At 36.7% G+C, this 12,194-nt stretch overlaps 1 protein-coding gene and 1 pseudogene across 6 annotated transcripts; both read right to left on the minus strand.

Moving 5' to 3' along the window:
- Nucleotides 1–936: 936 nt before the first annotated feature.
- On the minus strand, nt 937–3,480 carry LOC126787422 (uncharacterized; annotated as a pseudogene).
- A 3,976-nt stretch (nt 3,481–7,456) lies between these two features.
- LOC126787932 (dof zinc finger protein DOF3.6-like) lies at nt 7,457–9,818 on the minus strand. Of its 6 annotated transcripts, none has more exons than XM_050513853.1 (4): nt 9,632–9,818; nt 8,493–9,444; nt 8,324–8,414; nt 7,457–7,511 (listed from the first exon to the last, which is right to left on the minus strand). In XM_050513853.1, exons 1-4 carry the CDS (start codon nt 9,680–9,682, stop codon nt 7,493–7,495), a joined length of 1,113 nt encoding a protein of 370 aa, XP_050369810.1. In that variant the 5' UTR covers nt 9,683–9,818; the 3' UTR covers nt 7,457–7,492. The 6 variants fall into 6 exon arrangements, 5 of the variants coding, with proteins under 5 accessions (XP_050369810.1, XP_050369814.1, XP_050369811.1 ...); XR_007671296.1 differs by having other exon boundaries at nt 7,473–7,511; nt 8,324–8,422; XM_050513857.1 differs by lacking the exon at nt 9,632–9,818 and having other exon boundaries at nt 8,493–9,590.
- Nucleotides 9,819–12,194: the final 2,376 nt, after the last annotated feature.

Raw genomic sequence — 12,194 nt, forward strand, 5'->3', positions numbered from 1 at the left:
TTCACAGTAATTACCTAGCTCTTATTGTAATTCAAAAGAAATTATAGCTAGCTAGCTAGCTCTTTATACGTAGCTTCTTAAGATATATCTATAATCTATTTATGTCCCAGCCTGGAGAGAAAACCATATAACCTCAGACTTAATTAGTTAGAGACTTGCGAGTTGAACAATCTCTTTTAGTAATGCAGTTTGAACTACATGAGTAGACCGAACTTAACTCAATTAAATCATTTGATTTAAAGAGGATTGATATACTTGCATCCTCCGAGTTTGAGAATTATGGATACTGTACTATGCTTTTCCTCAATTATTGTAATTAATTGATTCATGCAATTTGTAACTCTAAGTGGGCACGCAATTCAGGTCCAACAATGGTCCAAATGTTTCTAATTCACACCATAAACATATCAAGCTCAAAAGTGCACCACTGATTACTACTGGTGGGGCGCCCAAAATATCCTAGTATAACATATCTATCTACGCGCAAATTATCTTTTTTGCATGAGGAAGTATATGATCAACTAGTTTAAGGCTGCAATTTGCTTCCTTTTCCAACCAAATGTCTCCACATGCATATGATATATGAAGATTCAAGGCTAGCTTTATGGCATGAAAATGAGCGAAAGGCCGTACATAGAACTAGTCACATATGAGTCAGTGAGTCTGTTTTTTTTTTTTTGGTTAATAGTGAGAGTCTGGTAAATAAGAATTAGATGGAAGAGAATTAGATTCCCATGACACCACTAAAGAGCCAGGGCCGGATCTGAGCTTTGTGGTGCCCAGGGCGGGTATAAATTTTGTGCCCCCATATGATAAATAATTTGTATAGAACACTCGAATTTTTAGGGGTTTGGAACCCAATGGGCGGCTCATTCCCACGCCGATTTTATTAAATAAAAAGAACATGATATAACAAGAGGGACATAAACAAACAAATCATCTAAAATGATGTCTTCTTGCATTTTTTGAAGCAAAATCATCAATTATCTTCTCATATTCAACATTTGCTAGCATATTTCCTTCGATGGTTAAAATTGCTAACCCATTCAACCTCTCTTGACTCATAGTAGCCCTTAGATAAGACTTCAACAATTTCAGTTTTGAGAAACTTCGTTCCGCGGAAGCTACAGTCACTGGTATAGTCAATAAAACCTTGTAAGCAATCATAACAGTCGGAAACATATCCGCTCTCTTTGCAAACTCCATAATTTCAATGGATGACCAAGGCTTATCTGTTTCATAGGCCTCACTTGGCATCATCTCCTGCAAAATTTGTAACTCCATAAGCAAATATTTCGCATCAATGTCACAAGCCTCACCATTTCTCAAAGCATTTTCAAGATTCAAACAACAACTTCTCAATTCATGTTCATCTAAATAAGCCAACTTTGATGCATCAAACAAAAAACCAAAAATAGATTCAAATGTTTTCATTTGCTCAAACCTGCTTTTTAATTGAGAAAGAGCCATATCCACTAAAACAAGAAAGTAATCAGTTCTAAAGGACTCTAGAGCATATTGTTGTTCCCTTTCAGTGTTTGGAATTTCATCAAAATGTTTTTTTCTGCAAACATGACGTTTTATAGGAAAGACGGGCTTTATTCCCATCAGTAGTGCTATTTCTTTAGCTTCACTCATAGCTGAATTTAACCCATCTTCCCTATACTTTTCAAAATAAGAAACAAGTCCCTCCAGATTCTTCACAGCAACATCAAGAAGCATATCTTTTGATTGTAACTTTTTACTCACCAAGTTGATCTTGTACAAAATGTCATGCCAAATGACCAAACTTAGAACAAAATCAAAACTTGAAAACTCACCATTTATCAAAGAACCAGCATCCCTACACACTTTACCATCATCACTTATTTCAGATAATTTTGTTAAGGCTTCTTTTATTTGGGCAACTTGAGTTTTGATAGCTTTGACACTCTCTATATGACTTTCCCACCGTGTAGTTGACAAGGATTTCAAAGTCAAGTCATCAACATAATCAAGCAAAACACTCCATCGCTTTGTAGAATTAGAGAACACAGTGTAAATTGTTTGACATGTTCCAAAGAAAGTTTTTGCCTTGTGACAAGAGTTTGCCATATCACACAAAACTAAATTAAGACAATGACAACCACATGGCATATAAAAGGCTATAGGATTTATATCAAGCAATCTTTTCTGCACACTTTGGTGTTTCCCTTTCATGTTAGATCCATTATCATAGCCTTGTCCTCGCACACAATCAATATCCAAATCAAGAGATTTTAAAGCTGCTTGTAATTCATTAAAAAGTCCTAAACCAGATGTATCTTCCACATTGAGAAACTCTAAAAAGAACTCTTCTATTTTTATTGTAGGACTCAGCACATCTACACATCTTATGATTAAGGTCATTTGTTCCTTGTGGCTTGCGTCTGGAGTGCAATCAAGGATTACTGAAAAATATCTTGCCTCTTTGATTTTGTTAATGATTGCACTCTTGACATTTGAGGCCAACATACCAATCAACTCATTTTGAATTTTATGGCTTAGATAATGGTAATGAATTTCTTTATCTTGAATGAGGCGAAAATGTTGTTTCATTATAGGATCAAATTCAGCAATCATTTCAAGCATGCCTCAAAAATTTCCATTCGAATCTTCATAAATTTTTTCATTTGTTCCACGAAAAGCCAAGTTATGTTTTGCAAGACATTTGACAACAGCAATTATTCTGATCATAACTTCTCTCCAATGCTCAGTATCTTTTTTAATCAACTCTTGTAACTCTTTATCAATCGTTTGATTCTTTTTCAATCTCATTCGCAACTCAGCCCATGTTTTCAAGTTTATGAGGTGTTCAGAACTGCTTTCATGTTTACTCAATATTTGACTAAGGTGTTTCCAATCTTTTATTCCTTCACTTGCTAACTGACTTCTTGAATGAGCAACTTTGAATAACTTACAACAAAAACAAAAAACTTTATCAAGCTCTTTTGAGTAGATTAACCATTTTCTATCGAAAGAATCACCATTTTCTAATTTTTGAACATAATGCTCTGAGGAAAAATGCCGACCTAAACCATCCTTAGGAAAGTTCATAACAGCTTCTCTAATGGGTCCTTTTTCCACAAGCAAGTCTTTCATTTTTGAATTTAGACTATCCCAAACCCTAGGATCAAATATATTCAAATCAGCCGGTGGTTTTGAAAATTCAGAACAATTGGCTCTAATTTCACCATGGCAAGGATTTTCATTATTTTCCATTTGGTCACTTTCATTTTCATCTAAATCAACAAGTTCATCAGTTACTTCATTCTGATCTTCTACAACTTCTTCATTAACTTCATTATGATTTACAACAGGGTCACTCTGTTGATTCTGATCTTCTACAAGTTCTTCATTAACTTCATTATGATTTACGATAGGGTCATTCTGTTCATTAACTAATTCCTGATCACGATTATCAACTGCATTTTTGTTCTTTTTAAAAATAAAATTATCCATAGCTCCATGTTGGGATCGATCAAGTGCTACTATACTTTTCGATCTTTTTCTTTTTTGAGCACCTGACTTTTGTTTTCGAGGAAACATAACTGATTCATAAAATAAACTCAACCAAGCAGGCAAGCACACAAGCTACTAGCTTGCAAAACATTGAATCATGAATAATTGACTTATTGACAATAAGCACAGAACGATGGAACCTGGAATCAGCTTTTTTTCTCTTCTTTTTTCTTTCTATCGGATCAAGACTGAATTGCAACTCCAAGTTTCAATTACACCTGTATTAATAATTGGAAAAAGTAGTAATAGATTAACAATTGATACCCAAATTTTCAACGAATATCACAATGGAAGATACAATTGCATATTAGATATTTAGATTGAACTATTATTTGATTATAATCCACAAAGCAGTAATCAAATGATCAATTTCAAAAGATGATTCCGATATCAAAACTGACAAAGAGACAAACATTCAATACCTATTTGAATTGTGTCTCAGCCTCTCAGGCTCTCAGCCCACACCGATTGAAACTTGAATCACCGTCAAAGGACAAAAAGAAAGAAAGTAGAAAGATCGGGTAATTTGGGTGAATGGGTGATAGATGAGAATGAGAGATTGGGAGAGGAATAAAACATTGAAGCCTCAAATGTGTACAGAAAATTTTATTGGTTTTAGGGATTGGGAAGAGTAGAAGACGTTTTCGATCGAAAGAATAAGAAATGTTAGAACTTAATTGCAGATTGGAGATTTGGAGCGGATGGAATCGATGAACTCATCAAAAACCAAGAAGAATGGGAAAGGAGGAGAGTCCAGGCTGTCCAGCGTCGGCAGACTTTAAGAATCTGATTTTTTTTAATTAATTAAATATATAATTAATAGGTGCCCCACTCTCTTTGATTAAAAACTTCAAGTGGGCAATCGCACACTTTGCCCGTGTGCAAGGCCGGCCCTGTAAAGAGCTAACGTACCAACAAAAAATCAGGTCTAGTCTTTTCGATCGAATCCGTATGGAAATTATAAGAACGAACAAGTAGAATCTTCCACACGTTTTAGGATAAAACCAGCAGCAGGGAGCACGATAATCGATTTCCATGCAACAATAAAAAACGCCCAAACGAAAAGATTATGATCCCTTTGAAGTTTGAACTAGCTAGCTTCGGTTTTTTAAATGGCCCGACCAGATTTATTATATTTATTTGTAATATATATTTAAAAAATATGATATGGTAATTATTTAGTTAAATATAATAAGAAATATAATTAAATAAATTAATTAATTAACATATATAATAAATAAATATATATAAAATTATTAATATTAAAAATAAATGGACTTTAGTCAGGTTTTTTTATTGAGCTTTTTCGGACTGGACTGAGATTTGGCTTTATAGGCTCCTACGGGTTGGACCGAGATTTTGAAACCTCGGCCTATACCCAGTCTTATACCCATAAGGTCCGGACTTTAACCAGGCCGGACCAGTAATTGGGCCGGATTACCCACGGGTTTTTAGGCCCGCGGGTCAAATGATGACTCTTAGCTCCACCCATGCATATATAAATTACGTACCAAGGTTACATAAAACAGTACGTACATAGATAGATTAGATTCGAAACTAATAAACCAAAATAACGAAAGCAGTTTGAGATGCTATTACTAAGTTGGCTGATTTGGGTTCTTGACTGTTAAATCGTAAATTAAGCCTAGGGCTAATTAATTAGCAGCGGATTACCCCTATATATCAAAGAATATTACTGTTAGGAAGTTGGCTGTAGAAATATATGGCAGTACCGCGGTAGGACCTCCGACCATTAGCATCTGATGGAAAAAGATTGATTGATCGTCGTATCTGTTGCTACCTTATTGGACTACAGAGGCGCCACCATCTCATGCTTTCTAAAATTCAGGAATGTACAAGAACCCCACTCCCATAATATCTTCTGTCCATTATTAGAAACCAATGTAACTCCAGGACTCCGAATTAGAGATTATCTTATATATAAGATGATTCATTTAGTGGTTTGGTCAAATTATATATAAGATGTTTGGTGTTTCCTACCATCTTGCATGTAATAATATCTTTGTGACGTGGGCTAGTTTACAAATTTTGAAACCACAATTGATGGTAGAATTGGCAAGAGGTAGCTGTATGTGGAGTTAGAACCTATATCCACAAGAGCAATGGTTTAATTTGGACGTACTGTTTGAAACCGGCAACGGAAACCTAGCTAGCACCACCGACAGCTCAAATGCATATGCAGCTCACTAGTCAATCGGCTCCGAACTTGTATCGGTGACTGCACTGAAAAGAAGGTCGATCTAGCAGAACGAATTAAAGAAAGAACCGCAAACGAGTAAGTATGGTCCATTTAGAAGAAGCAGAAGATCAGAAGGTGATAAAGAGAGGAATAAAGCGAAAAAGAAAAAAAATTAAAATGCAGGCCCATTTGCTTATTTCAACAAACATAAACGCTATGTAGAGAAAGAGAGACCAGTACTCAAAAGCAGCGAATAGAAAAAACTAACACACAGAGAGAAGACTGATGAGAGAAAAAAAGAGAGAGCATTTCACGCTTGTCCATGAGTGGGTCAATAAAATGAACAAGAATTGATCATCGATCAGCTCTTGGATATCTGAGCCTTCTTATTACTTTGTTTGTCTGTTTGAATTAACTTTTGATTGATTATATTGCTCTCTTAGCTTCTTCCATTATCGATCGTACCTGAATCAGTACTACTGAGAAGGTCCGGTCATGAACAGAAACCATTCCTCTTTTACTTCGTTTGCTTTTCCCTTTGCCACCCCATATTGCATTGCCCATTTTCGACTCACAATAACTGTTATCTCACTTCAGTTCCGATGACCATGATATCATCCACAGAGAAAGGGAAAGAGAAAGAGAGTGTTTATTGTGTATGTGCTTTTATGCGATCTCTGCATTTCTGGTCTGGTTGCTTTATTCGTCCATTGATATAGGCAGCCTTAACCAATTGTTTCTTGCAAAGGCAAAACCCTTATCCGTTTCTTTTTGTAAGATGACACTTTTGGGTTTTATGCATGTATTTATTATAAGTCTGGAGAAAGATCTCAACTGAGTATATGTATGCATTATAAGTTCTTTTTACTAGAGTACGTAATGGTAATTGGGATTGGTTCTCATACTATAAAAATGGCGGTACAATGTGCTTAGATTTGAATCTAAAATTTTTCTGATGGGCATCCGCATCGTTGATGAAGACAGAATCGATCGAATTCTATAACACTCGACAAAACAGAATTGCAGTGCGCCACACATTCTACATCATCTTTTTGACAGCTTCGCGAACACCAGTTCACTTATATGTCCATTACTTCGAAAAACTAACAAGATCTCTGTATATCGGCTCATTCTGCAACATAGCTCATATAGAGAATTGAGTGAATATGTTACTCCATATATATATATATGTGTGCCATTCCACTATACCTGCAAATCACGCTACATTAACGTTATATGCTTAGTTGTCTAGTTTAGAAACTTGATCGGATAACAAATTAAGTTCGAATAGCTAGGCTGAGTACGCAGTTATCGATTTAATCCTTGTAATAAAGAGAAGTTAGGGGGAGCTATGAACTCTTCAAATTGAAGGGTTAAAAGGTCTGTCACTTCTTTTGACCCTAGCTAGGGTTTTGTCATTATGGTTCATGCACAATTCCTTATCAAAATCCTAGAATACTTTGCTCTCTTGGGAGTCTTGGGTTTGGTTGAGAATGGAAGCTGCACGCATGGTTTTCAGTGGGATATTTGGCGTTTTCCTACATTGTTGCTGGCTTTCACTTCTACAGTTCAACTTTCACTTTCACACCCACATGTAAAACAAATGAGTACGTACTTGCACTAGTCTCCTCATCATTCTTATTATTACAAAATCATTAAATCATCTAGCCTAGTACCGTACGTCTTATATGCATGCTGCTCTCTCTCTCTCTCTCTCTCTCTCTCTCTCTCTCTCTCTCTCTCTCAACGGTTTTATTTGGGAAGGTGAAATCTGAAAAAAAAAAAAAATCACATCTCAGTGAATGGAAACTTACGATATCTACGTACGAATACGAGTAAGAAGCTTTCTCTTGGAAATCCAAAATTTGCCACATACGGAGGGGAAATGTGGGAATGGAGTCAGTCTCTCTCTCAAGACTCTCCATGATATCACTTTTCCCTTCATTTATTTTCCAGAGATAAGAGACACCATTGAAGAGGGCATGCATGTTGATGAACTGTGACTTAATTAGGGAAACCCTTTTTCTGACCAATGCTAGCTGGAATTATGTAATTAAAGAATTAATTAACTACTATAGAACAAAGTGAGATCCTAAAGGGGGGGACAATGCATAATGAAATCTGGAACCTCGTTCATAATAAACTTGAGTTTGAAGTTCATATGATAGGAATAAGTGAATAACTAGTCAATTAAAAGCTAAAGAAGCCTATTAAGTATTTGAGTGGCGAAGTTCTTCAATATATAATTTCATATCACATCAAGCAATATACATGACAGTACGGCAAAAACATTTATATGAAAACCAAAATTTGTGCACTTTGTGTGTGTGTGTGTGTGTGTATTATTCATTGCCTGATGAAAAGAACTAAACCATATGAAATGAAATTAAACTGAGCTCATTACTTGTATCAGATACAACAACCATCATAGTATGATACACACATAAGGATCGGACCAATTGCAAATATAATAAAACAAACACCTACAATACAGGATAGTAGGATGCTTGCACATTTAAAAAGTACTCAAGCAAATTGTTAAGAAACATAAAATACAAATTTAGTAGAACAAATCAAGCCTACCCATTTAATTTCTTGGATCGTCCATCGATATCTCCTCTAACGATCAAAATCTGAGATATAGGGTTTCTTGCAAGTGTTTCTCGGATTTGGACTACGTACCTGTCAAGATTAACCCTTAAGGGTTCTTATAAGAGATGACTTGTGGAGGAGTTCGAAGAGTTGAGAGTACCTGATAAATCTGTCCACCCATTTCCACTCCAGAACTGATTGTTGTTGCTGTTGTTATTGTTATTGTTATTCCCTGAGATACCCAAAAAGGGTCTCGTCAAACTCACCCCATGGTTGTGATCTTCAACTTTTAGAGGAGGCACCTGAAGAGTAGTAACCCTAGAATTAGTAGTCCTTAGCTGACTGTCTTGGTCAACTCCTTCAGCAGTGTTTTGAAATGGGTATAAACATGTTGTTGATGATGACTCGAAACCAGTAGTACCCAAGAATGGAATCTGCTGCAAATTACGCCACTGATCCATTCCCAACCCACCGGATAAGTTCATCAAATTATTCCCAGCTCCTATCTGAAACCCCATGAGATCAGTACCCTGAGCTTGAGCTTGCTGGATATCACCGAAGCTGTTTAATCCCATGTTTCCAGCACCACCGTAACGATTAAGATTCTGTATCGACTCCAGGAAGGGAAGTGACTGACCCTGTGCTTGTGACAATTGACTAATCAAACCGCTCGGGTTAGAACCTGTTTGTCTCATCTGCTGATTCTCAGTGGAGCTGGCTGATACCGGAGACTTGGAACGGCCACTGCTGCTGGTTTTGCTCTTTTTGTTTCTCCTGCACCCTCCTCCCACCGGAACATTTCTAAGGGCACCTCCTCTTGTCCAGTAACGGCGGCACGCCTTGCAGAAGTGGCGAGGCTGAGAGAGGCTGTAGTTGTTGAAGTAGCAGAACTTGGTGTTGGTGGACTCGCACCGGGGACACTTGAGTGAGGTCTCTGGCTGTGGTATCTTGGCCAGCCGGGCTCGATCAGCCATGGAATTGGGTCTGATGGAGCCCGTACCACTACCGTCACTACCACCGCCGACATGAGTGCCGAACTGCTGCGGCGGAGGTAGTGGTGGAAGCTGTGGGTGATTCTCTGTACTTCCACTTCCTAAGGGATGATTTGGTTGCTGCAAAAGAAAATTTTAGATCCAAAGAGAGCTATAAATTAGAAAGAAGGAAATATTTCTGGTATATTCATACAAAGATATCACAAAGGAATAGGAATAATTATCTTTGAATTTACTTTTAAAAAATTTTGTTTTCTATTTTGGTGAAGAAGCTATTGATGGAAATTTGGACTGAAATAAGCCTCACCTGGTGCCATTTGGGAGGATCTAAATAGACTGGAATAGATGAGAAAACCATGGTGTTTGATCTTTATTTCTTCTTCTTTTATAAAGTAAATTTGATGGGTCTTTAGGAAATATGGTGGAGAATCACAGGGAGGGAATAGCAGAGCAAATAGAGAAAGAGAAAAGAGAGAAAGCTAGAGGGAGGAAAGCGAGGAAGAGAGAAGAAGGAGAGACTGGCTTAATGGCTTTAGTATATATGATATATTTTGCTTTTATTCTCTCAATTCATTCATTCCCTCCTGCTCGTTCCTTTTGTTTTATTATATTTTTTTAGGGTTTGAGTGGAGGAAATTTCTTCGCATATAAGCTTTCCTTTTAATTAGATGCTGCGGACTGTGATTTAATCATATAATGAAAAAAGCTAGTTGCTGCTCTCACCATGCATGGAATCGAAGGGAGAAGGAGAAAGAGAAAGCAGAGAGAGAGAGAGAGAGAGAGAGAGAGAGAGAGAGAGGAACGTGACCACAGTTTCTAAAAGCAAACTGCATATCGATCTCTATCTAATTGGGTTTAGCTAGCTATTCCAGTGGGATCGTCGCCTCAAGGGTATGGATTTAATGTAAAACTTTGATTTAGGAGTTGTACGGACTCATTTTTGGGGTTTGTTACTTTTAGTTACATGCATGACTCTACTACACTGATTACGTACAATAGCATGTAAAGAGTATGAACAAATGCAATTGGGGTCAAAGCCAAATTTTATCAAAACTAATCGATAAATAATGCGTGCACTACTAAATGGCCATGCAGTGTGTTTGCAGAAATTTACATATGTTCTTCATATACAATAATAGAACCTAGTAAAACTGATTGAGAAGATGAAATAATTAAAACAGAAAAGGCAAATATTGAACTATAAAAGTTTGAGGTTCCAATATATAATTTGATGCAATAGAAAGTCCAAAACGCGTAGAGAATCATATTGGAATGCACATTGATTGGAAAATATCACATAAAACTGTTATTATATTCTTAATAGAGAATATCAAATTGAAGCTAGATGGCATGGGATGATAAACAAAGTGGTAACCAAAAGTTAATAAAAATGAACCATAGAGGATTTGGATGCTGCCCTAAAAGCCATTATTAATGAAATTGTGGGATACAAAAGGGGAACATGGAACCTAAAATGCATCTTATTAAGACCTGATATAGTAATAAAAATCTCTATAAGAAACATGTACTCAACAAACATACTAACTAACAAAAGACGTACTACTCTATTGCGTGCGTATTCATAAGTAGTAAACCTAATCTCTTATTTATAATTCTATAAATAATGACATGTCAAATAACTGTGTTGATAGGATTCTATTTCTTCTAAGCTGTCAATTACGACAGATGATCAATTGCAATACACAGAAAATGTATGACATGCCTCAAATTTTATCATCTTTATTGCCTTTTTAGCTTCACAAAATCTTCAGCTTGTCTCACAACTTTAATGCCTAACTCATATAATTTAAGAAACGATAAAAAGCATGCATCAACTTCCCTTCTATTCATCACAATTTGTCATTGTATAATATTTTAAGCATTACTGAGGTCTGAGGAATAAGGAGCATTTATAAGCTAGAATTTTGATCCTTCTTGCTTTCCTTGGCTACGTACTCTTTTTTCTGTTTAATCACCTTTTCTCAGATGGAGACCCCAAATTGGTACTCTGTTTGTCGCTAAATAATATAGAACTTTTTTTTTCTGTGGGGTTGTGCTAAGGGGATGAAAGTATATATATAGAGGCGGGATCAAGAGCGGATGTCCGCGTAGTGAAGATTCGTCTGTTCTGGCGACGTATAACGACGGCGTGGATGGTGCCGACCGTGCTCCCCCTTCTGGCGCTCATGTTTGTGTCTGTCGTGGGCCAGTGATGGAGCTTCAGTTGACACAAACATGAGCGCCGAGAGGGGAGAATATGGCCGGCACCATCACGTCGTCGTTGCGCATTGCTGGTCATCAGAATCGATGACATCCAAATTTTTGGTGCAATGCGGACGTCCGCTCTCGGAAAACCATAGATCCCTTCGTCTATAAGCAATCCTATCTACAATGATGTTAACGAGTAGTACTTAATTAGACCATAGTTTTGGTTTGAATATGAACTTTGCAACTTAATTGACTACTGATGTAAAACTGAGACTAATGTTAATCGATCTATATATCTTGGTTTTTCAGAAATACATTCGTTAAGAGTGTACCCCAGAAGCGTGGTAAAAAATCGTGAAGAATCAGCAGTAGTACGTATGAGTAGTCTATATTGTCATGTCTCTGAATTCAGCTTCACCTATTTTTCAGTTAGCTTTAAATAAAAGCTCATGCATGTGAATTCCTTAATAATATATGCATGATCGATTGACTAGAAAAATTAATGGAACTTAGGGTGAGGATTCATGCCTTGGAATCAACAACGCGCGCGTTAGATGCATACAAGAGAATAGGCTAGGGTTTCATTTGGGAAAGAAAAAGAGTATAAAATGTTGACGTTGTTGATAGTTGAACGAAAAATTGACACTCGAAGACGAAGAATA

The sequence above is a fragment of the Argentina anserina genome, chromosome 3 (assembly GCF_933775445.1).
Source record: "Argentina anserina chromosome 3, drPotAnse1.1, whole genome shotgun sequence".
NCBI lineage: Eukaryota > Viridiplantae > Streptophyta > Magnoliopsida > Rosales > Rosaceae > Argentina > Argentina anserina.